At 44.5% G+C, this 26,433-nt stretch overlaps 1 protein-coding gene across 3 annotated transcripts in view; it reads right to left on the minus strand.

The window, feature by feature from the left end:
- The window catches only part of PCNX3 (pecanex 3), a 707,803-nt gene that overhangs the window by 638,653 nt on the left and 42,717 nt on the right, over nucleotides 1–26,433 (minus strand). For all 3 annotated transcript variants that reach the window (XM_069207883.1, XM_069207884.1, XM_069207882.1), the window contains exons 4-5: nucleotides 25,276–25,318; nucleotides 5,802–5,897 (exon numbers count right to left, since the gene is read on the minus strand). In XM_069207883.1, the coding sequence (XP_069063984.1) occupies nucleotides 5,802–5,897; nucleotides 25,276–25,318 (139 nt within the window). The remainder of the gene's footprint in view (nucleotides 1–5,801; nucleotides 5,898–25,275; nucleotides 25,319–26,433) is intronic.

The raw sequence follows: 26,433 nt of genomic DNA on the forward strand, positions 1-26,433 counted from the left end.
TTTTGGGGGAGCGCCCGGGGTTCAGTGCGCTCTCTACCGAAAAGTACTTCGAGAGGCCACATGACTGCAAATGGTGAAGGATGAGGTCCTCCATGAATACATCTACTGCTGGCCCCTCAGTTTTCTCAGGGACCCCTATGATCCTGGCGGGAGTGCTCTTCCAGGTCCTCAACCTTGTCTTCCAAAGTCGCAGCAGTGGCTTTGAGCTCACACACTTGCTCTTGGAGTGCAGCAGAGATGTCTTTGACCTCCATTGGGGAATCCTCTGCCTCCTTTACCCTGGCGCTCTGCTTCTGGAAGTCTGCCCTTGTCAGTGCCATGTCCATCCCGACTAAGTCAATTTTGGCCTCTGGGGCACCCCTCACTCCCTGTAGTGCCACCATGATGTCCTTCAGTGATATGGCATCTTGCTCTAGTGTCGCGGTTGCCATTTCCATGCCCTACTCCTTCGTGCAGAGGGCCCCAGCGGCCTCCTTTGGTTGTGTAAAATTATCCAACTTCAGTTGGTAACCCTATTTCGGTCCCTTGCTGCCCGCCATGCCGCCACTGAATCTGGAGGCTGTAGGGGTGACTGGGCTCATGCTAAGTCTAGGTGGGCGCTGTCGCCTCACGGTCTTATTGTCCTCTTGGTGTATTTCCACAAGTTGGGTCTCACTCCTGCATCATCGATCTGTTGCTGTGCCCAGCTAGGGCGTACGTTCCCCCCCCCTCCCCCCCACAGTGGCTCCACACTTTACCAGTTAGTTGAACACTATATTAGAAAGGGGGGGGGGGCAGGGGCTTGGGAGTCTTCAGGTCCTCTACGCTGTGGGGTCCACCCACCCCCTCTTCCGGGCCCCCAGTCAACACAGGCCCTGGGTACCGGTGAACCCAGGGGCAAGAGCACATCCTTCTTAAGGGGATGTTGCTTCTCACCTTTAGGCTTCTTCCTCAGCCTTTGTCTGCTAGGTGTTGTGGGGCACCTCGTGTCCTCTCTAATCCTCCTCCTGGACTTCTCCTGGCTTTGGCCACATCCGCAGAGGGCTTGCTGCCCCTGCTCTCTTCAGGCTAGTATGCCTGTCTGAACGATGCAGGCCCCAACCAACAGCCCACACTGGGCCCCACCACGCATGTCATGGCCACCCTTTCTGTCACCACACCTTTTGGGCACCTCCTGTCCACCAGGAGTGGTCTGGGCCCCCTCCTTCAGCCTAGCATCAGGAACCACAGTTCCTCCTCCAGGATGGATTCCCCTGTCACGCACCGCCAGTCCTCAGCAGCCCCTGCGTCTCGGGGGCGGCCCCCCGCACAGGGCCTCAATCTCTGCCTCCTTGCCTACAGTCCCACCCTCAGGCCGCAGACGCTCTAACTCACTTTTGCTGGCCAGCGGTGGGGGTTGGGGTGCCACTTCTTCGCCCCAGGTGTCATTCCACTGTTGCTAGGATGTGAGGCAGGCCAGTGTCCATAGCCTGCCTCCAGATCTGCATTGACCACACAAGGCTGCAGTCTGTACGCCAGCCGTAGGCCTCTCCTCGCTTTCCCGGGGCCCCAGGCTAGGGGGACGTCAACTCGGCACCTTGGAGCCCCTGCTTCACTAGCTGTAAAACATGGACCGGAGACCAAATTTTAATGCAAATTTATTGGGGGTAGAGGCTTGGTCTCACAGGAGCTCTGCTACAGTGCAGCCAAGTCATTTGGGAGTAAGCGCTCTTCGTCATTTGTAACCTCTTGACTTCCTTTAGCTGTGGCAAGAAAAAAAAATCATGGATTCGTTCCTGAAACCTAGCCCAGAATAAATGATTGGTACTATTGACCATAGTATCAAATCCAGCCTGTCTAATATATTCTCCTTCTTCTTCATCCAAGAAAGCCATCTGCCGTACCACTTCCCCATCTTCAAATTCCAGGCCATACAGAGGTTACAGACTCCTCTGCTCATCAGTAACTGGGACCCATCACCTCACCATAATAATGGAAAGTTGATGATTCAAGGGAAACTGGTACACCTGTGCATCGTCAATTACTAGATCTACAGTGAAACGCGCTGCCAATATTCAGAAATATTTGTTGATTGGCACCAATACTCCTTGACTGAAACCTGGTTCACTGACGTGGTCTCCGTGATTCTTTCCAACATCCTCCTAGATGGCTACAAAATCATCAGTAACAAATTCTGATGGAGGGATTTGCTGATGTATCAATCACTGGAAACCTGCTCTAAGAAGAAGGGCCCAAATCCATATAATTTCTATAACTACTTTCTGCATTTCTTCCTTCACCCGTGAAGGCATAAGCTACCTACCGAAAAGATTTTGAATCCTTTTCTGTCTACCTCTGAGACCTATGCCAACATTTCATATGCACCTTGAAGTGCTCCATAATATGATACTCTAATGATTTGGTCAATTATCTGAGCAGTGCCTACATCCAATATATAAGCAAGGACATTGCCTAGACTGGGGAATCCAAGATGGGGCCGGCTGTTCCAGCTGATTCGCCTCAGCCCTCCAGCCTAGCCCGTGTGAGCGCAACGGTCACGGCGGCCCTCCCACCTCTGCCGCGCGCCTGGGCTGCGGACAGTCTCTGCCGAGCTGCCGCATTCCTGGGGCAGTGTGCGGCACGAACGACAGCCTCTGGACGAGTGGCAGACTGCGCCGCTCAAAGAACGGGGCACCGCGCTGCCTGGCTCGGAGCTGCGCGAATATTCCGGGGGTGGCTACTCCCCTACTTTTTGTAGGCGGGCACCTCCAACTGCCTTGGAGGCGCGGCACTCTGTGCCTGGGTTTTGCCAATGGCGCCGAAAGCCACAGAGACACCCCGGACATCGCGAGGGAAACTCAACCTGGACCCCATCGGGGGAAGGAGGGAAAAGAAGCAACTGGTGCCCTGCTTAAGAGAACAAGCAAGCGCTCGTGGCAGAGGAGGACAGCAAAGTGCGCTTGGGATGGAAAAAGCAGCCAGGAATGCTGCCCCGGTCACGGCAATGTTTACTAATGCGATGAAACTTAAACAGACATCTCCGCAGAAGGAAGCTTTGGATGCACAATCCTGCACCACGGGAGCACCCTGTTTTATTATAATAAAGTTATGTCTTAAATTATGGTTATTTGGTTATTACCTGCCTCCTGTAATTAATAAACAGATAAATGTGTGTCTGTGTATCTATATGCCCAGGTGGGGGGGGCATGCGTGGGGCATGCATATATATGCATGTGTTTCTATAATCAGCTCAGGGCTTGAAAAATCCACTCGCATTGGCGAGTCTTATTTGACCAGGTTGAGCTATTTTTAATACTCAGTCATCCCCGCTGGTGAGTGGACACTGAACAGGTGTTCTGTTCAGTTGAAAAGTGGAGGGGCAATAAAAGATGCCTTTAAATCTTGTTCTTATGTCACATTTGCTCTGTGTTCCGACATAGGTCAAAAGTAAGTTTTTCTTACAACTAATTTTCCTTCTGACTGCAGAGTTCCAGAACTTTGTAAGGTGAACTGTGTGAGCTGCTGCTTAGAACGTAAAATAAAAGGATATAGGATGTCAGATTTTACCTAATCCACAAGATTTAAATGACTAAGTCAACTGTGCAAACATTTCAAAATATATTTCAGTAGTTGTGAAAGCCCTTTTTTATATTTCTGTGTGATGAAAAAATATATCAATATGATGAAAACAAATCAGAATACTTTGCATGTTGAGGTGCAAAGGAAATGTCTGAAACTCGATTTTCACAGATTAATACACTGTATAGTTTTATCAGTAAAGCTGCAAGTTAGTGGAGAGGTTTTTGGATAATTTTTGGAAAGTTACGGTGTGTAGATGAGAATATGTTAGCACATCATGGTTTAGTAATATATTCATTAAAATTGAGTGTTTGCACAAACTGAGAAACACTCCTGCCCTGATGGCAATGTTGTTAGTAAACTAAAAGAAAGTCCTAGGTTATGTGGGCTAGACCTCATGGGGATGTGGGCTACATTCTTGTGATGCATGAAGCAAAATTTAGTCTACTTAAACAAAAGAGGTATTTTGTACTGCAGAAATGCTGAGCTCACATATTTGAAGTTGCAATCAAATGTGAGAAATAAGAAAAAGGCAACTCTGTAAACTATTTGCCTAGGACCACACAATTTGACCCGTTTACGGGTCAAGTACATTAGTTAGGTCAAGTAGATTATTTAAGTTATGTACAGGTTTAGTAACATTTTTCGAATCCTGATACAGCATATGGCAAAGGGTCTGCCTACTTCAGCCATTGGTTCTTTTGCATTGTGAGTGACCACTTTTTTGCCTGAGCACTGGTTCATCTTATTACCAAGGCTGGTGTGCAGATCTTTTTTTCCTTTCAGTTTTTGAGGCTTTTTAGTTCTTCTCGGGTGTGCAGGATGTCTGTTGCTGAAAAGAAAAGATCTATTTTAAGTGTACATTGGGCTTAAAGCCCACCCATTGCTAAACATTGGTTAGTTCTATTGTCAGTAATTTGTTTGCTTTTTATTCATCAGCGTGTGCCCTCCTACACAAGTGAGTTTTGTGCTCATCAGCAGGGTCTCCAAGGATTTGCTAGGTGTCCATCCACACAGAATAACTTACACTAGTCTGGAGCCTTCTACTGGTGCCGTCTTCCTTCTGCACTACTTGTATGCTTCAATCTTACATGGATGCTCCGACTATGGGATGATATGGTGGACAAAAGAGAAGACAGCTCTGGGAAGTTAGCCCCATTTGTTCCCTACTCGATTAGAATGATTAGGAAAATGGCAATTGCAGCAGATTTCAAAGTTCCGTCTGGCAAGCTGTATGTATAATCCACGCTGGGACAACCTACAGCTGGGACGCGGAATAACAGCCAAAGCTTCTCATTCGGTCATCTATGGCAAAGGAGCAAAGCTGTGGGCTGGTAAACTGATGATGAATAATGCAATGGGCCACAAAGATGATGCAAGGGCATCTTGGCAGTGCACATGCACTCTTCCCCACTCATATTTTCTGTCCTGCTGGTGTTGCGAAGACGAAGACAAGATAAATTTGAGGCTGGATTTATATATAATTCAGAGATCAGAATTATATTGTGGGAGTGCTGGTGAGCGGGGTTTCAATAAAATATAACCAGGACAAGTTAAGAGGAGCTTCCTACAACTCAACAATTTTGCTCTATCAAGGTTACAGACATATAATTTGGGGAAACTGCAGTTAGAAGGGTTTGTGAGTACTCTGTGACAGTAACACAAGGAGAAGCAACAGTTAAATATGTTTGAAATCCTTCACATGGAAAGTCACAAGAAGTCATACTAGTTGAAATACCTTATGCTGTACAACTGTAGCCATCCAGAAAAGTTCAAGATCTCGGACTTTGAAAACTACATACCAAGCTATATTGGAGGGTGGGTATTAGCAGCACTGTGAAAATTAAGTGTATTGCATGCACACAATCAAAAATCGTATTCACTATATGTAAATGCATGTTAAACTGGGAAAGGTTCCTCATTACAGAGTAGTGAACCTGGCATACATACTCCTACTTTGGATTCCACTTCCTCTCCATGACTTCTTTATTTTTTAACTCCTATCTTTCCTAGCAAGGCCTCCAAAAGCCAACTTGGCCCCTATATTAAACAAATACAATGCCCTTGAGCACATTCTTGTGAAAGGGGTCAATTTTCCTATTGTCAACCTGAGTACACAGATTATTGTTCAGGTATTTCAGCCTCCTTCACTAGGTGCAGAAAGGGAGCATTCATTGATTGTGTCCAACAGTCATCTACATTATCAATGGATACAGAGACAACCTACGAATACTCAACAGAAAACACTGTTCTGCAATCCTTACCAACAGTTTCTTGTGAATTCTGTTTCAGCATGTGGCGATCAGCAGTTGTCACAATGACATTGTTTCGACCCTGCTCCCACACAAGTTCCCTGATATCTGCAAGAAACATGAACAAATGGCTAGGTCAGATGATTCTCGGGGACATTCCGTTTGGGTTTTTCATACATTTTAATTTAAATAATAACAAACCTGTGTTAAAATAAATACCCAATTTTTACAAAGCAAGAATCTTCTGCAAAATATTTTTGGAAAACGAAATGAAGCCACAACTATTTTTGTTTTATGTCACACACCGTAGATTTTAATGTAAGTTTTCAAACGAAGGCTATGAAATGTTCTAATACTTCAAAGTTAATTCAAGTACCAACACATATTATTACTTTGCAACAGCAAGTATATTTCTGAGATCATCAGAATAAATCTGGGTCCAGTACGAACTGTGAAGAAAATGTCCATTTCATTCAATGTATCCCAAAGGAAATCAACTATAAACGGTATTCCCAAGAATTAACACTGGTCACAAATAACGCATCAGAAGATACACAACTCATCACATCCCTGTGCCATTTAACAGCCTATTCAAATATCTGCATCTGAAAATACCACCAGTAAATAAAATTGGAAGGGTTCCCCTCATATTCCAGAGTTCTGCAGATACACATTATGTGCAGCTCAAATATTGCATGGCACTTCTAAATCATAATTGCAGTAGTGATCATTTATGCTTGCAGTGGTGCTTCGAAATTATGTTAGTTATGGTTCTTAATTATGCAAGGACAATTTTGCTTAACTGTGAGAATGAAGCAGCACAGTCATTCCAGTAGTGCTGCCTATTTACAAAATAGTTTCCTTCCAGGTATTACTTAGTTAATCAAAACTGGCATATGGCAATACATAATCATGTAAAGTACCTGTTATTCATGCCAGGATGCAGCAACTCAAACCTGCACACAGCTAGCAAGGCTGCCTTCTAGAGGAAGCTCAAAACTCAATCAAAAACAATACTCAAATGTCTACCACAATGACCAGAAGAATTATTACTTTGTAGTGACAAACACAATCGTATACTATACCAATCAGAGAATTTCCTGCTCTTTAGAAACACTGGATGCACAACACACAAGTGTGTGCTGCATAGAAAATGTTGTCTATCGGAGACACTGAAACTGAAATTAGGTCTATCACAATCCAATAATGGAAAAATAAGAGTAATTGGCAACAGTGCAGTCGAATAAATCAATTTCGTAAGTGACCCTGCTCAATTATGCTTAAGTGTGGCTCAAGCATACAAGTAAGGCTACTGAATCAGAGCAAAGAAGCCCTGAATCGGCAACGGCCAAGGCTCTTTCCATCCCCACCTTAAATAAATGTGACATGGATCGGTACATCAGTCTAAAATTAAGATTACGCCTAGCTGTCCCTAGACCTTCATGGTTGCTGAGAAATTATTTTGCTGTATGGACAAACAAAGGCAATAAAAGCATTGTCAAATTAATCGCAGACACTTGTAATTACTGGGCCACATTCCAGGACATTGTCTTTTTGAGTACAGACAGGAATGGAATGCAGCCCAGAGTAATTAATTAATTCAACAATTCCTTCAATCACATTTATTCCTCTGTGAAATGTCTCAAATGTGTACAGACTCGGGTCTTGCAGCTCACTTTACATTACAACACAAGTTGTAACTACTGTTGAGGCCCAAAAAGACTCAAACATAGCTGGTGTTGTTTGTCATTCCATGTTGGGAGGACTTGGTGAAGCATTTGGTTTAGACAAGAATGGTTCCTATATGGTTGGTCTCTGTCTGTAGCCACACAGTATGCGAAGCATAAACTAATGAGGACAAAAACAATTACCAGCGGCTGGGATTCATTTAAGCCACCCACCACCATTTTTGTTCTTCCTCAGAGATACATTCTAATATGACAGTTTTGCCCAGGAGTGCATTTTGTAGCTCAATGTCCTACAGGACTCAGTTGCACCTCAATGACCAGGCCCAGCAAACATGTCTGGTGTTGCTTGTGTTCTGCTCAGAGGGAACTGGCCAGGAATTCTGGACTGACTGCTACAACAGGCATTAGTTTTGCCCTGGACAATGAGGAAATACAACCTAAAACTGTAAGAAAGTCAGGTATATTTATGAATGCCTGAGACAATGCAAGCATTCTATCCATGAGGCTTTTCTTATTATGTCCCACATCAGTCATTCATACATTTGTTATGTATCACTGCTTGGCAACTACTGGGCTGACATAAGGAATCCATTTACCCTATCTGATATTCCTGCCCTTGCCAAACATTTCCTCACTGACCTGTTAAAAGTCAAATATGGATCCCCCAACAATGTCTGCCCCCCCAAAAAAAATATTAAAAACAGTTTCTCATGCTTACCTGATTGAGGAGAGAGATGGCTAAATCAGTCGCTTAGTCTAGGCATAGTTCTGAACACCTTTAAGGAGGCAACAGAAGAAATCCGGCGAGGAACCTTTCATCATGAAAAACTATTGCCTGATCTCCTTGTTGCCATATCTGGCAAAGGTGCTTGAAGTAAATGTTGCCATACATCTCTGTTAATACTTAGAAGAATCAGCATTTGTTGACCTTCACCAGGTAGGCTTCAGGCCAGCCCATTCAACTGAAGCGGTCATTCTTTCAGTTGTAGACGATATACGGGAGGCAGCTGACAGAGGCATTACCCAGGCGCTGGTCCTTTTTCCCCCCCCCCCATCTTGTAGACTCGACCACCCCAAACATTCCCTCAAGAAGAGGAAGTTAGATATACAATTACGAAGATAACATGCAGCTCTTCTTCAGTATTGATGATTCCATCAAAGCCAAGTACATTTTGCAAAATTCTATGCTGTTTAATAGAGATTGGACGAACAATAATAATCTAAAACTGAACTCTGATAAAACAGAGCTTGTTATAACTCAAAATAAAATTTTGATGTGGAACGTTTCTTTCTGGTCTCCATCAATGGGCATCTCTCCCCAACTTAAGCACTCTGTAAAAAGTCTTTGTCGACAAACATTTGTCAAAGAAACTGCAAGTAGGAGCAGTCACATCTGCTTGCTTTCTACAGCTGCAAATAAATGAAGACGATTCGCAAGTTCCTCACTGTTAAAGCCTAAGTTCAGGTTATCCTTGTCTTAGTCATCTCATGAATAAACTATATAAATGCTGTCTATCTTAGCCTTCCAAAATGTCTTTCTTGCAGACTCCAACCTGTACAAAATCAAGCAGCTAGACTTCTATTCAAACAACCAAGACACTGTTGTACCACTCCGTTGATAAATAAACTTAATTGGTTACCAGTGGTACAATGTACCATTCTTAAGACAGGCTGTATCATTCTCAAATCCATCTATGGTAGAAGTCCTGCTTTCATCTCATTCAGAACTGAAAAATACATCCCCAACCAGAATCTAACGTCTATCCACATGAATCTAGTCTATATGCCATCATTTAAAAAGAAGAGGTAGGGAGGCTCTTGCTTCTCTGTCCTCTCCCCCCACATCTGGAACTCCTTCCTTCATAAGATCAGATCCACCTCTTGTTAAAGATTCAGGCAACTATTGAAGGCTTGGTTTTTCAAGCATGCATATGACTAACTGCTCTGATGGTGGGCTAAACCTGTTATCTACTGCCATGAAACCATCTGGGGTACATGCACTCTATAAATATATGAAACATAATATAACTGGAGCAGGCGCTCTAGCTTTTAAACAGCTAATACTTCTATGGAAAATAAGATGATCCAAGGGGGGACTCCACCAAGCCATGCTTTTCTTCTGCCTTCAGTCCTTTCTGTGTTTTGCAGATTAAGGCCCATATTTATACTCTGTTTGCACTGAAATAGCATCATTTTTCTTTACGCTAATTCAGCTCAAGCTAAACTCCATATTCATATTTTGATGCAACACCCGTCTAGCATCAAAATATTGGAGTTAGTCATTTTTAGGATGCTTGAAACCACCTTCTGTCAATGAGATGCAAGGTATGCGTTCCCGTCCAAAAAATGACTCAAAGCCCCTAGCGCCGTACTTATCCTCCTATGCGAAAAAGGTGTACGGATAGGGGGTGGGCGTTAATAATGGCTCTAAGCCTGCTTAGCGCCATTACTTAACACCTGGGGCAGGGCAGGCGTTAGGGAACCTGTGGACCCATTTCCATTGTCAAAGAACATGGAAAGAGCCCACAGGTGCCCACTCCAAGCCACATGAACACCCCCACCCACACCAGAGGATAGGAGACCCCATCCCAGTTAAGTATTTTTTTTTTTTTTTTTTTAAATGTAAGTTTCATTTGGGGCCCTGAAATTGGCCCCCTTACATGGTACTGGGTGCAATGGCCATGCCCAGGGGACACTTGTCCCCGTGCTGGCCATTGGGGTGGTGGGCATGACTCCTGTCTTTCATAAGATAGGAGTGGTGTGGTTTGGATGGTTTTGCGACAGGAAATGACACTAGGCTGGTTAAAGGCATTTTTTTTTGCCTCCAACCTGTCTAATCATCATTTTTTGTTCAAAATCCCCTTCCCCCATACCGCCACCCCCACTAGGCTAACATAATTTTCCCAGACATTAGCCCACCCTTTGCACCGGCTGGCGGGATTCCATAAATTTGGCGGCCTCCTGGTGCTTTGGAATGACGCAAGCCGGCGCTATACTTTGACGCAAAACTGCGTTTGTGCAGTTTTGCGTTTAAAAGGATAAATATGTGCCTAAATCCTTTAATCTACTGTGGAAATCTTGGTCTTTTACTACTAGATGACCTACTTTGTCATCTGAATAGAATTAAACATTATATGGCTATTAATGTGCTTAACTGCATCCTTGATTTTTAGGTAATCCTACACCTTAAAAACGTTTAAAAAAAAGTTGTACTTTGTGTATAAAATCTTTCTAAATTCTGACTCACACCAAGTGTGCTCATGTGTTAGTAAATGTCACATGGTATGACGTTAATGCTTCATAAGCTTCCAGGTGTATTTTAACCAGCAGTCTATTCTATTAGGCATCCAAACCGAAGATTTCACTTTCCTGATTAAGCAAATCTATTTCAAGTTCTTAAAGAAAACAACTTTCAAAGACATTAGTGGTGCCTGCAGCCTTTCAACAACCGCAGTGATATAAAATCAGTTTATCTTCCAGCAACAGTACCATCTGCCTATGGTTTTTCATACAACAGTAGCTGAACACAGGAATGTTTCTTCCACCTAATATTCCATGTCAAAGGACCACAACCGTATTTGGAGTAAGGATTTGGAATGCCTGTTTAGACAAATTAGTAGGTACGTTCTCCATTCCTCCAACACACTCTTGTATGGTTTCAATTACTTCTGTGAAAAGTACTTTGTAGGAAGTTGGCTCTGTATGTGCTATTTCAAAGTAAGGAATAGCATGCACAGAGTCCAAGGGTTCCCCTTAGAGGTAAAATAGTGGTAAAAATAGATAATACTAATGCTCTATTTTGTGGTAGTGTGGTCGAGCAGTAGGCTTATCCAAGGAGTAGTGTTAAGCATTTGTTGTACATACACATAGACAATAAATGAGGTACACACACTCAGAGACAAATCCAGCCAATAGGTTTTTATATAGAAAAATATCTTTTCTTAGTTTATTTTAAGAACCACAGGTTCAAATTCTACATGTAATATCTCATTCGAAAGGTATTGCAGGTAAGTACTTTAGGAACTTCAAATCATCAAAATTGCATGTATACTTTTCAAGTTATTCACAAATAGCTGTTTTAAAAGTGGACACTTAGTGCAATTTTCACAGTTCCTAGGGGAGGTAAGTATTTGTTAGGTTAACCAGGTAAGTAAGACACTTACAGGGCTTAGTTCTTGGTCCAAGGTAGCCCACCGTTGGGGGTTCAGAGCAACCCCAAAGTCACCACACCAGCAGCTCAGGGCCGGTCAGGTGCAGAGTTCAAAGTGGTGCCCAAAACACATAGGCTAGAATGGAGAGAAGGGGGTGCCCCGGTTCCGGTCTGTTTGCAGGTAAGTACCCGCGTCTTCGGAGGGCAGACCAGGGGGGTTTTGTAGGGCACCGGGGGGGACACAAGCCCACACAGAAATTTCACCCTCAGCAGCGCGGGGGCGGCCGGGTGCAGTGTAGAAACAAGCGTCGGGTTTGTAATGGAAGTCAATGGGAGATCTAGGGATCTCTTCAGCGCTGCAGGCAGGCAAGGGGGGGGTTCCTCGGGGAAACCTCCACTTGGGCAAGGGAGAGGGACTCCTGGGGGTCACTCCTCCAGTGAAAGTCCGGTCCTTCAGGTCCTGGGGGCTGCGGGTGCAGGGTCTCTCCCAGGCGTCGGGACTTTAGGTTCAAAGAGTCGCGGTCAGGGGAAGCCTCGGGATTCCCTCTGCAGGCGGCGCTGTGGGGGCTCAGGGGGGACAGGTTTTTGTACTCACAGTCTTAGAGTAGTCCCGGGGTCCCTCCTGAGGTGTTGGATCGCCACCAGCCGAGTCGGGGTCGCCGGGTGCAGTGTTGCAAGTCTCACGCTTCTTGCGGGGAGCTTGCAGGGTTCTTTAAAGTTGCTGGAAACAAAGTTGCAGCTTTTCTTGGAGCAGGTCCGCTGTCCTCGGGAGTTTCTTGTCTTTTCGAAGCAGGGGCAGTCCTCAGAGGATGTCGAGGTCGCTGGTCCCTTTGGAAGGCGTCGCTGGAGCAGGATCTTTGGAAGGCAGGAGACAGGCCGGTGAGTTTCTGGAGCCAAGGCAGTTGTCGTCTTCTGGTCTTCCGCTGCAGGGGTTTTCAGCTGGGCAGTCCTTCTTCTTGTAGTTGCAGGAATCTAATGTTCTAGGGTTCAGGGCAGCCCTTAAATACTAAATTTAAGGGCGTGTTTAGGTCTGGGGGGTTAGTAGCCAATGGCTACTAGCCCTGAGGGTGGGTACACCCTCTTTGTGCCTCCTCCCAAGGGGAGGGGGTCACAATCCTAACCCTATTGGGGGAATCCTCCATCTGCAAGATGGAGGATTTCTAAAAGTCAGAGTCACCTCAGCTCAGGACACCTTAGGGGCTGTCCTGACTGGCCAGTGACTCCTCCTTGTTTTTCTCATTATTTTCTCCGGCCTTGCCGCCAAAAGTGGGGCCTGGCCGGAGGGGGCGGGCAACTCCACTAGCTGGAGTGTCCTGCTGGGTTGGCACAAAGGAGGTGAGCCTTTGAGGCTCACCGCCAGGTGTGACAATTCCTGCCTGGGGGAGGTGTTAGCATCTCCACCCAGTGCAGGCTTTGTTACTGGCCTCAGAGTGACAAAGGCACTCTCCCCATGGGGCCAGCAACATGTCTCGGTTTGTGGCAGGCTGCTAAAACTAGTCAGCCTACACAGATAGTCGGTTAAGTTTCAGGGGGCACCTCTAAGGTGCCCTCTGGGGTGTATTTTACAATAAAATGTACACTGGCATCAGTGTGCATTTATTGTGCTGAGAAGTTTGATACCAAACTTCCCAGTTTTCAGTGTAGCCATTATGGTGCTGTGGAGTTCGTGTTTGACAAACTCCCAGACCATATACTCTTATGGCTACCCTGCACTTACAATGTCTAAGGTTTTGTTTAGACACTGTAGGGGTACCATGCTCATGCACTGGTACCCTCACCTATGGTATAGTGCACCCTGCCTTAGGGCTGTAAGGCCTGCTAGAGGGGTGGCTTACCTATACTGCATAGGCAGTGAGAGGCTGGCATGGCACCCTGAGGGGAGTGCCATGTCGACTTACTCGTTTTGTCCTCACTAGCACACACAAGCTGGCAAGCAGTGTGTCTGTGCTGAGTGAGAGGTCTCCAGGGTGGCATAAGACATGCTGCAGCCCTTAGAGACCTTCCTTGGCATCAGGGCCCTTGGTACTAGAAGTACCAGTTACAAGGGACTTATCTGGATGCCAGGGTCTGCCAATAGTGGATACAAAAGTACAGGTTAGGGAAAGAACACTGGTGCTGGGGCCTGGTTAGCAGGCCTCAGCACACTTTCAATTGTAAACATAGCATCAGCAAAGGCAAAAAGTCAGGGGGCAACCATGCCAAGGAGGCATTTCCTTACACAACCCCCCCCCAAACGAAAGAGGATGAGACTAACCTTTCCCAAGAGAGTCTTCATTTTCTAAGTGGAAGAACCTGGAAAGGCCATCTGCATTGGCATGGGCAGTCCCAGGTCTGTGTTCCACTATGAAGTCCATTCCCTGTAGGGAGATGGACCACCTCAACAGTTTAGGATTTTCACCTTTCATTTGCATCAGCCATTTGAGAGGTCTGTGGTCAGTTTGAACTAGGAAGTGAGTCCCAAAGAGGTATGGTCTCAGCTTCTTCAGGGACCAAACCACAGCAAAGGCCTCCCTCTCAATGGCACTCCAACGCTGCTCCCTGGGGAGTAACCTCCTGCTAATGAAAGCAACAGGCTGGTCAAGGCCATCATCATTTGTTTGGGACAAAACTGCCCCTATCCCATGTTCAGAGGCATCAGTCTGCACAATGAACTGCTTAGAATAATCTGGAGCTTTTAGAACTGGTGCTGAGCACATTGCTTGTTTCAGGGTGTCAAAGGCCTGTTGGCATTCCACAGTCCAGTTCACTTTCTTGGGCATTTTCTTGGAGGTGAGTTCAGTGAGGGCTGTCACAATGGATCCATATCCCTTCACAAACCTCCTGTAATACCCAGTCAAGCCAAGGAATGCCCTGACTTGAGTCTGGGTTTTTGGAGCTACCCAGTCCAGAATAGTCTGGATCTTGGGTTGGAGTGGCTGAACTTGGCCTCCACCTACAAGGTGTCCCAAGTAAACCACAGTTCCCTGCCCTATCTGGCATTTGGATGCCTTGATAGAGAGGCCTGCAGTTTGCAGAGCCTTCAAAACCTTCCTCAGGTGGATCAGGTGATCCTGCCAGGTGGAGCTAAAGACAGCAATATCATCAAGATAAGCTGTGCTAAAGGACTCCAAGCCAGCAAGGACTTGATTCACCAACCTTTGGAAGGTGGCAGGGGCATTCTTTAAACCAAAGGGCATAACAGTAAACTGATAATGCCCATCAGGTGTGGAGAATGCTGTCTTTTCTTTTGCTCCAGGTGCCATTTTTATTTGCCAGTACCCTGCTGTCAAGTCAAAGGTACTTAGAAATTTGGCAGCACCTAATTTATCAATGAGCTCATCAGCTCTTGGGATTGGATGAGCATCTGTCTTGGTGACAGAATTGAGCCCTCTGTAGTCCACACAAAACCTCATCTCTTTCTTTCCATCTTTGGTGTGAGGTTTGGGGACTAAGACCACTGGGCTAGCCCAGGGGCTGTCAGAGCGCTCAATTACTCCCAATTCCAGCATCTTGTGGACTTCCACCTTGATGCTTTCTTTAACATGGTCAGATTGTCTAAAGATTTTGTTCTTGACAGGCATGCTGTCTCCTGTGTCCACATCATGGGTACACAGGTGTGTCTGACCAGGGGTTAAGGAGAAGAGTTCAGGAAACTGTTGTAGGACTCTCCTACAATCAGCTTGCTGTTGGCCAGAGAGGGTGTCTGAGTAGATCACTCCATCTACTGTACCATCTTTTGGGTCTGATGACAGAAGATCAGGGAGAGGTTCACTCTCTGCCTCCTGATCCTCATCTGTTACCATCAACAGATTGACATCAGCCCTGTCGTGGAAGAGCTTAAGGCGGTTTACATGGATCACCCTTTTGGGGCTCCTGCTTGTGCCCAGGTCCACCAAGTAGGTGACCTGACTCTTCCTCTCTAGTACTGGGTAAGGGCCACTCCATTTGTCCTGGAGTGCCCTGGGAGCCACAGGCTCCAGAACCCAGACTTTCTGCCCTGGTTGGAACTCAACCAGTGCAGCCTTTTGGTCATACCAAAACTTCTGGAGCTGTTGGCTGGCCTCAAGGTTTTTGGTTGCCTTTTCCATGTACTCTGCCATTCTAGAGCGAAGGCCAAGTACATAGTCCACTATGTCCTGTTTAGGCTCATGGAGAGGTCTCTCCCAGCCTTCTTTAACAAGGGCAAGTGGTCCCCTTACAGGATGACCAAACAGAAGTTCAAAGGGTGAGAATCCTACTCCCTTCTGTGGCACCTCTCTGTAAGCGAAAAGCAGACATGGCAAGAGGACATCCCATCTCCTTTTGAGTTTTTCTGGGAGCCCCATGATCATGCCTTTTAATGTCTTGTTGAATCTCTCAACCAAGCCATTAGTTTGTGGATGGTATGGTGTAGTGAATTTATAAGTCACTCCACACTCATTCCACATGTGCTTTAGGTATGCTGACATGAAGTTGGTACCTCTGTCAGACACCACCTCCTTAGGGAAACCCACTCTGGTAAAGATACCAATGAGGGCCTTGGCTACTGCAGGGGCAGTAGTTGACCTAAGGGGAATAGCTTCAGGATACCTGGTAGCATGATCCACTACTACCAGGATATACATATTTCCTGAGGCTGTGGGAGGTTCTAGTGGACCAACTATGTCCACACCCACTCTTTCAAAGGGAACCCCCACCACTGGAAGTGGAATGAGGGGGGCCTTTGGATGCCCACCTGTCTTACCACTGGCTTGACAGGTGGGGCAGGAGAGGCAAAACTCCTTAACCATGTTGGACATATTGGGCCAGTAGAAGTGGTTGACTAACCTCTCCCACGTCTTGGTTTGTCCCAAATGTCCAGCAAGGGGAATGTCATGGGCCAATGTTAGGATGAACTCTCTGAACAGCTGAGGCACTACCACTCTCCTAGTGGCACCAGGTTTGGGGTCTCTGGCCTCAGTGTACAGGAGTCCATCTTCCCAATAGACCCTATGCGTTCCATTTTTCTTGCCTTTGGACTCTTCAGCAGCTTGCTGCCTAAGGCCTTCAAGAGAGGGACAGGTTTCTTGTCCCTTACACAGCTCCTCCCTTGAGGGTCCCCCTGGGCCTAAGAGCTCAACCTGGTAAGGTTCAAGCTCCAAAGGCTCAGTTCCCTCAGAGGGCAGAACTTCTTCCTGAGAAGAGAGGTTCCCTTTCTTTTGCTGTGTTGCAGTTGGTTTCCCAACTGACTTTCCTGTTCTCTTGGTAGGCTGGGCCATTCTTCCAGACTCCAGCTCTACTTGTTCACCCTGTGCCTTGCACTGTGCTCTTGTTTTCACACACACCAGTTCAGGGATACCCAGCATTGCTGCATGGGTTTTTAGTTCTACCTCAGCCCATGCTGAGGACTCCAGGTCATTTCCAAGCAGACAGTCCACTGGGATATTTGAGGAGACCACCACCTGTTTCAGGCCATTGACCCCTCCCCATTCTAAAGTAACCATTGCCATGGGATGTACTTTTCTCTGATTGTCAGCGTTGGTGACTGTGTAAGTTTTTCCAGTCAGGTATTGGCCAGGGGAAACCAGTTTCTCTGTCACCATGGTGACACTGGCACCTGTATCCCTCAGGCCCTCTATTCTAGTCCCATTAATTAAGAGTTGCTGTCTGTATTTTTGCATGTTAGGCGGCCAGACAGCTAGTGTGGCTAAATCCACCCCACCCTCAGAAACTAGAGTAGCTTCAGTGTGGACCCTGATTTGCTCTGGGCACACTGTTGATCCCACTTGGAGACTAGCCATACCAGTGTTACCTGGATGGGAGTTTGGAGTGGAACCTTTCTTGGGACAGGCCTTGTCTCCAGTTTGGTGTCCATGCTGTTTACAGCTATGACACCAGGCCTTTTTGGGATCAAAGTTTTTACCCTTGTACCCATTGTTTTGTGAAGAGGCTCTGGGCCCACCCTCCTGTGCAGGTTTTTGGGGGCCTGTAGAAGACTCTTTACTATTTTTAGTTTTGGTTGTCTCATCACCCTTCCCCTGGGGAGTCTTTGTGACCCCTTTCTTTTGGTCACCCCCTGTTGAAGTCTTGGACACCCTTGTCTTGACCCAATGGTCCGCCTTCTTTCCCAATTCTTGGGGAGAAATTGGTCCTAGGTCTACCAGATGCTGATGCAGTTTATCATTGAAACAATTACTCAATAGGTGTTCTTTCACAAATAAATTGTACAGCCCATCATAATTACTTACACCACTGCCTTGAATCCAACCATCTAGTGTTTTCACTGAGTAGTCAACAAAGTCAACCCAGGTCTGGCTCGAGGATTTTTGAGCCCCCCTGAACCTAATCCTGTACTCCTCAGTGGAGAATCCAAAGCCCTCAATCAGGGTACCCTTCATGAGGTCATAAGATTCTGCATCTTGTCCAGAGAGTGTGAGGAGTCTATCCCTACACTTTCCTGTGAACATTTCCCAAAGGAGAGCACCCCAGTGAGATCTGTTCACTTTTCTGGTTACACAAGCCCTCTCAAAAGCTGTGAACCATTTGGTGATGTCATCACCATCTTCATATTTAGTTACAATCCCTTTAGGGATTTTCAACATGTCAGGAGAATCTCTGACCCTATTTATGTTGCTGCCACCATTGATGGGTCCTAGGCCCATCTCTTGTCTTTCCCTTTCTATGGCTAGGAGCTGTCTCTCTAAAGCCAATCTTTTGGCCATCCTGGCTAACAGGAGGTCATCTTCACTGAGAGCATCCTCAGTGATTTCAGAAATGTGGGACCCTCCTGTGAGGGACTCACTATTTCTGACTAACACAGTTGGAGACAGGACTTGAGGGGTCCTGTTCTCCCTATTTAGGACTGGAGGAGGGACATTGGCCTCCAAGTCACTAATTTCTTCCTCTGTGATGTCATCATCAGAGGGGTTGGCTTTTTCAAACTCTGCCAACAGCTCCTGGAGCTGAATTTTGGTAGGTCTGGAGCCAATGGTTATTTTTTTGATATTACAGAGAGACCTTAGCTCCCTCATCTTAAGATGGAGGTAAGGTGTGGTGTCGAGTTCCACCACATTCATCTCTGTATCAGACATTATTTTGCTAAAAGTTGGAAGACTTTTTAAAGAATCTAAAACTGTTTCTAGAATCTAATTTCAAACTTTTAACAAACTTTTTAAACTCTAAAAGACAATGCTAAACAGGGACTTAACACACAAGGCCCTAGCAGGACTTTTAAGAATTTAGAAAAATTTCAAATTGCAAAAATCAATTTCTAATGACAATTTTGGAATTTGTCGTGTGATCAGGTATTGGCTGAGTAGTCCAGCAAATGCAAAGTCTTGTACCCCACCGCTGATCCACCAATGTAGGAAGTTGGCTCTGTATGTGCTATTTCAAAGTAAGGAATAGCATGCACAGAGTCCAAGGGTTCCCCTTAGAGGTAAAATAGTGGTAAAAATAGATAATACTAATGCTCTATTTTGTGGTAGTGTGGTCGAGCAGTAGGCTTATCCAAGGAGTAGTGTTAAGCATTTGTTGTACATACACATAGACAATAAATGAGGTACACACACTCAGAGACAAATCCAGCCAATAGGTTTTTATATAGAAAAATATCTTTTCTTAGTTTATTTTAAGAACCACAGGTTCAAATTCTACATGTAATATCTCATTCGAAAGGTATTGCAGGTAAGTACTTTAGGAACTTCAAATCATCAAAATTGCATGTATACTTTTCAAGTTATTCACAAATAGCTGTTTTAAAAGTGGACACTTAGTGCAATTTTCACAGTTCCTAGGGGAGGTAAGTATTTGTTAGGTTAACCAGGTAAGTAAGACACTTACAGGGCTTAGTTCTTGGTCCAAGGTAGCCCACCGTTGGGGGTTCAGAGCAACCCCAAAGTCACCACACCAGCAGCTCAGGGCCGGTCAGGTGCAGAGTTCAAAGTGGTGCCCAAAACACATAGGCTAGAATGGAGAGAAGGGGGTGCCCCGGTTCCGGTCTGTTTGCAGGTAAGTACCCGCGTCTTCGGAGGGCAGACCAGGGGGGTTTTGTAGGGCACCGGGGGGGACACAAGCCCACACAGAAATTTCACCCTCAGCAGCGCGGGGGCGGCCGGGTGCAGTGTAGAAACAAGCGTCGGGTTTGTAATGGAAGTCAATGGGAGATCTAGGGATCTCTTCAGCGCTGCAGGCAGGCAAGGGGGGGGTTCCTCGGGGAAACCTCCACTTGGGCAAGGGAGAGGGACTCCTGGGGGTCACTCCTCCAGTGAAAGTCCGGTCCTTCAGGTCCTGGGGGCTGCGGGTGCAGGGTCTCTCCCAGGCGTCGGGACTTTAGGTTCAAAGAGTCGCGGTCAGGGGAAGCCTCGGGATTCCCTCTGCAGGCGGCGCTGTGGGGGCTCAGGGGGGACAGGTTTTTGTACTCACAGTCTTAGAGTAGTCCCGGGGTCCCTCCTGAGGTGTTGGATCGCCACCAGCCGAGTCGGGGTCGCCGGGTGCAGTGTTGCAAGTCTCACGCTTCTTGCGGGGAGCTTGCAGGGTTCTTTAAAGTTGCTGGAAACAAAGTTGCAGCTTTTCTTGGAGCAGGTCCGCTGTCCTCGGGAGTTTCTTGTCTTTTCGAAGCAGGGGCAGTCCTCAGAGGATGTCGAGGTCGCTGGTCCCTTTGGAAGGCGTCGCTGGAGCAGGATCTTTGGAAGGCAGGAGACAGGCCGGTGAGTTTCTGGAGCCAAGGCAGTTGTCGTCTTCTGGTCTTCCGCTGCAGGGGTTTTCAGCTGGGCAGTCCTTCTTCTTGTAGTTGCAGGAATCTAATGTTCTAGGGTTCAGGGCAGCCCTTAAATACTAAATTTAAGGGCGTGTTTAGGTCTGGGGGGTTAGTAGCCAATGGCTACTAGCCCTGAGGGTGGGTACACCCTCTTTGTGCCTCCTCCCAAGGGGAGGGGGTCACAATCCTAACCCTATTGGGGGAATCCTCCATCTGCAAGATGGAGGATTTCTAAAAGTCAGAGTCACCTCAGCTCAGGACACCTTAGGGGCTGTCCTGACTGGCCAGTGACTCCTCCTTGTTTTTCTCATTATTTTCTCCGGCCTTGCCGCCAAAAGTGGGGCCTGGCCGGAGGGGGCGGGCAACTCCACTAGCTGGAGTGTCCTGCTGGGTTGGCACAAAGGAGGTGAGCCTTTGAGGCTCACCGCCAGGTGTGACAATTCCTGCCTGGGGGAGGTGTTAGCATCTCCACCCAGTGCAGGCTTTGTTACTGGCCTCAGAGTGACAAAGGCACTCTCCCCATGGGGCCAGCAACATGTCTCGGTTTGTGGCAGGCTGCTAAAACTAGTCAGCCTACACAGATAGTCGGTTAAGTTTCAGGGGGCACCTCTAAGGTGCCCTCTGGGGTGTATTTTACAATAAAATGTACACTGGCATCAGTGTGCATTTATTGTGCTGAGAAGTTTGATACCAAACTTCCCAGTTTTCAGTGTAGCCATTATGGTGCTGTGGAGTTCGTGTTTGACAAACTCCCAGACCATATACTCTTATGGCTACCCTGCACTTACAATGTCTAAGGTTTTGTTTAGACACTGTAGGGGTACCATGCTCATGCACTGGTACCCTCACCTATGGTATAGTGCACCCTGCCTTAGGGCTGTAAGGCCTGCTAGAGGGGTGGCTTACCTATACTGCATAGGCAGTGAGAGGCTGGCATGGCACCCTGAGGGGAGTGCCATGTCGACTTACTTGTTTTGTCCTCACTAGCACACACAAGCTGGCAAGCAGTGTGTCTGTGCTGAGTGAGAGGTCTCCAGGGTGGCATAAGACATGCTGCAGCCCTTAGAGACCTTCCTTGGCATCAGGGCCCTTGGTACTAGAAGTACCAGTTACAAGGGACTTATCTGGATGCCAGGGTCTGCCAATTGTGGATACAAAAGTACAGGTTAGGGAAAGAACACTGGTGCTGGGGCCTGGTTAGCAGGCCTCAGCACACTTTCAATTGTAAACATAGCATCAGCAAAGGCAAAAAGTCAGGGGGCAACCATGCCAAGGAGGCATTTCCTTACATACTTTTTTTACCATCATACAGGCAAATAAGTAGAATTAAACCCCAATAAGAGTTAGACTTCAAATCTGCTTATCTGTGGTGAAAAGTTTTCTTTCATTTTTTTTTTTATTAGCTTGGTTGGATATTGAAGCTGATTTAAGTTGGCCTTTCATATCTTTATTTTTTCTTTTTAATCTAAGACTAGACAAGACCTTACCAATCAGAATAAGTAATTATGTTGACTCCTGGTGCTAGACACTATTTCTTTTTTATGGAAGCAGCACGCCATGTGGGATATGCACCCGGACACTGACACAGATTTGAATGCTTTTGGTAATATGGCTTCAAATGTAATATGGTTGGTTGGAAAAATGCCATTTTCAGGGATAACACTTTGGCTCATAAGACAGACACACTACATAGTTTCTTGGGTGAGGTGCAATTTACTACTTTCATGAGAGGCACAGTTATTCTAGGGGCACACCTTTCATTTTTTCCCCCAAATGTGCAAGATTTTCCTCTGCATCAAAAGATTAATCTCCCTACTTTGTTTTCTACTTCACCAGATAAAGCAGAAATAATTTATCATAACTATAAAGACCGTTTTTTCTCAAAAATAAATAAATAAACCAACTCATAAAAATTCCAATCTTTTTGCAACTGCAGCACAGGAAGAGGGTATCCGCGGCCTGGGGGGTGGACATAATAGTTATGACAAACATTATGGACTGGAGATCTGTTCCAGACCTCAGTTTGACGAGATCACGATAAATAACATTTTCTGTCCTCTCACTTGATCAGGTAAAAGAAATTCACAAGATGCCACCACTACAATCAGCAACGTCAGACTGAACAGTGAAGATGTTGTTGGGAACAGCAGCATAAATGGAGCAGCTGATGTCAAGTCTCTGGGCGAACAGCACGCCTAAAGTAGTTGACTAATTGTCTGACAGTTAAAGACCTGTATTTTATGCCTCCCATGAAAAGGGGGCAATTCAGCCAATAATGGGTCTGAGACCGATGGTTCCACACAGTGCAATTAACTCATTTGAGTAATGTCCCCATGAATAGTTGTGAATTTTTGATTCTTGTTAGGGAGGATAAATGCACTAGAAGTACTGCTTAAAAGAAATATATTTTAAAGATGTCTGAACTAGTGTTTGGAGAATTTATTTGGTAGAATATTTGGAGAGTTTATACCTCAATTGTTATAAAGCATGATTTAATCATGAACAGTGCAGGGGTAACAGGTCTTTTATTGATGGAGGACCCGAGTATGATTTTTAGCTGAATTGTTAGAGATACAATGAATTAGGTATAAAAACTATTTAAGTGTATACACCATTTATGTGATAATCTGGCCTAAGTGAAATGATTTGGATGACACAAGGATATATTTAGAGAATATCTATATCATTAGTTAGAAATATTATTCTGTGAACATCTAGGTATTTATACAGGGATTGTTACATACTATAATTTGATGAAGACCTATAGCGCAGGGAAAAGTAACTAGTCTCTTGTTGATGGAGGACGTGTGTTTGATTCTTAGTACAAGTATCATTCATCTAAGATTATGTCCGTTAATTATCTATGCCTTGCCAGAATAAGAATAGTGCGAGTTTGTGCACCAATATTTTTGACCTGTTCTATACTTTGGGTAAGTGGCCCAAGCATGTTCAATTATAATGCAATACTAATCCTTTCCTAGTGTGTCCTAGTTAAGTCATGTACAAAAGTACTAGTGACTGAAAGCATCCCTATGTAAAGAACTTAAGAATAGTAATGTACTTTTTCAGAGAGTTACATTGGACTACGAGCTATAGTATAGTGGAATATAATGGAAGTCTTTATTTGGAAGATTAGGGTTAGGTTCCAGCCTGAAGAGATTTTCTTTTTCAATAAACCCAACAAATATTAAATTCATGGAATTTGTATTTTAATCTAGTAGATTTGAAAAATGAACTTTCCCACTTGTTAAACTCATTGTAAATGTAGTTTCTTTTTATAAAAAAAAATGAAGTTTCACTCTCAATTAATTAGTTATGATGTCAGAAGCTAACGTATTGCTTATGGGCTATAACAGAAGCTCCAAAATGCTGCTGTTAATCAATTGATGTTATTTTGAATATATGGGAGCCTACTACATGTGCCCGTAAGTGTAGAAAATTGATAGTCTAATGGATGTTTTTCTTTTCTCTACCTTTTAGATAAACCTCATTGGGGATTAGATTTGGAGAGCAGTTTACATTACATAAAAACTTCTATTATTTTTCCTATCGAAGGAAAAATAAATTCAGTTTGACGACAGAGGCAAGTACTATAGTTCTTTCTGATAGTGTGGGCATTAGGCAAGTTCAATACAGGTTTAAAGAGAATTGTAGACTATTCTTCTGCTCCCTATTCATGCACTTTAGATGGAACGATTAGCATTACTTTAATAATTAGATGTACAATAGCCTGAAACAATCACAGACATCAGGATATGTTTGTTATTATTAAAGGTACTGGAAAGTGGATGTTTGCGATACATATTTTAGCCGTATATTGGGTTGCTGGAATATTACTGATAAAAGGTTTAAGAAGTATTCTGTATTGGAGAAACTAATACTATTGATATAGGAATGTTTCCAAATAATCCCCAGTTAACCAGTAGTGATGCAATTAGGCTACTATGAACACCAGCTGTTGTTTTAGAATTAGTTTTGAATGACGACTCATTGAGAGTTTTTACATATATGGGAAGATGATAGTATGTAACTTCATATTATACAACTGGAAAAGTGACTTTCAAAAGGTGAACACAATTTGTTAACTTTGTACTGGGTAGGCAAGATGTAGGTTACGTATGGTTACTTATGTCTTGTTCTGTGTAGTATTTGTGTTTTGCCCAAGAGTTAGTAAATGTCACTTTTATTTTTCGATGCAGCATTCTTTCACATGTGCTCTATAACGGTGATGGGTATGTTTCAATATTGTTTCTTTGGACCTGAAGTAGCTGAATTTAATACAGTAAAAAAATGTAACGGTTCCATGTTAAATAAAAAAAAAAAATTTAAAAGACAGGCTTCTTTTTCTGTTGGATGAGGTTACTGTTTTTAGTGAACATCTGTAAACATTTTGTAGGACTATTAAATCTGGTTAACATTTTTAATTTCAAGAAATCTGCATTGACTGTTGGAATTTCATTTACACAAAAGATGCAATTTATAGTTTTCTAAAAATGATTAATCCCCACTACAACCCAGTATCATTAAATTAATTGCCGATATGTAACAAAAGACTACTTTTAAGACCTATTTATTTTGGTGGTGCATGGGCCGAAGAGGTAATTTGGGTTTTTATTTCATACCAATATGCATTTATTTCATATTTTAACTTAATGTGCTTATCGGGTCAAACATTCATTGATATCTACACTTATTTGTTTGTCTATGTAGGTGCCAGTTAGAGGATTTCACTAGATATTTTCTAGATAGGTTTTACCAGATTTTTCCAGATTAATTTCCCATTGGATTTCTAGTATGGATTGCATCAGTGTTTCTGGCAATTAGAGAAAGGTCCGTGATCATTTGCTGGTAAAGGATCTGTGGTGAACCGAGAGGTGGTGGTACATGGGGACTATCTTGCATTATGCATGTTGATTCAGGGCTATATCCAGTAAAAGAGTACTGAAATCTTACCTTTCAGTGGGCCTCCCGGGTCCTCCAACTGAGGTAGCATCTCCTGTGTAAAGCAGAGGAAAGAGAGGGACAAGTGGGAAGATTTTTTTTTTTTTTTAAAAGAAAATATTTTCAGTTTCATCAATAAAGTTCCTAAGCAGAAACAAGCACTTTGTCATTTGTGTGTATGGTATGCCACTGCAGTGCCAAGCAAGCACTTTCATGTCAGTGCATAAAATGCACAAATACAAATGTAGCAAGAAAATGCAGCTACTGGCAAGCATTAGGCTTCTAGTGTGTGAGGTCTAGCAGCCATGAGGAGATTCAAATAGAAGGCAAATTTCATGAAAACAAAACCACTTGATTCAGCATGCCTGCTTTCAGGATGATATACTGTGGCTTATAAATCAAATGTCTGTTGCAAAGAATGAGAGAGGTTAGTGGGAACGACTTAGTACCCTACAGGACATGGGAAGCAACAGCTTAGCTATAGAAATAGTCATTGCAGGGCTTCAAGGTTTCTGTACTTCCCATGGTAAAAGGCCGCAAAAAAATAAATAAAATAATAATAAATTAAAAAAAAAAAAAAAAAAAAAAAAATCAAGCTGTCTTCTTACTTGCCCTAAAACAACAATATTTGACACACAGCTCTCCATTTAGATCCTAGATAGTACCCCAAATGTTGATTTCATTCACTTAGTCCAAATGTTCATTCTCATCATGACACCGTTGCTGAGAATCATAGAGATTCATACTGTCCTTAAAAGTTAGTGTTACCTACCCAACAGGTCTGGTGACATCAGGTTATATGGCATTCTGGGTCAAGTATCTTACAGAAACTCTGGATGCTTGTTTTAATTTCCCAGTTACCCAAATCCTTTCAACAACCTAGATATTTCCCATTGTTTTTCAGCTCCAGTAAAACAAAACATCTTTAAATACACTTTAGGTCATGTCACTGAAGACAACTATTACTATAGAGCTGTCACATCTGAGGTAGGTTGCCTGACTTCCTGTTATGACTTACCAGTTCAGATTTACAGTTACTTTACCATTCCAGAGTACATGGAATGCTACTGAAATGTGGTTGGAGCAGAGGGCTGTTCCAAGATGGTGTTATATAGAGGATACAATAAAATTGTAGGTGACTACCAAATATATGACAAAGGAAATAATATA

This window comes from Pleurodeles waltl, chromosome 9 (genome assembly GCF_031143425.1).
Source record: "Pleurodeles waltl isolate 20211129_DDA chromosome 9, aPleWal1.hap1.20221129, whole genome shotgun sequence".
Taxonomy (NCBI): Eukaryota; Metazoa; Chordata; class Amphibia; order Caudata; family Salamandridae; genus Pleurodeles; species Pleurodeles waltl.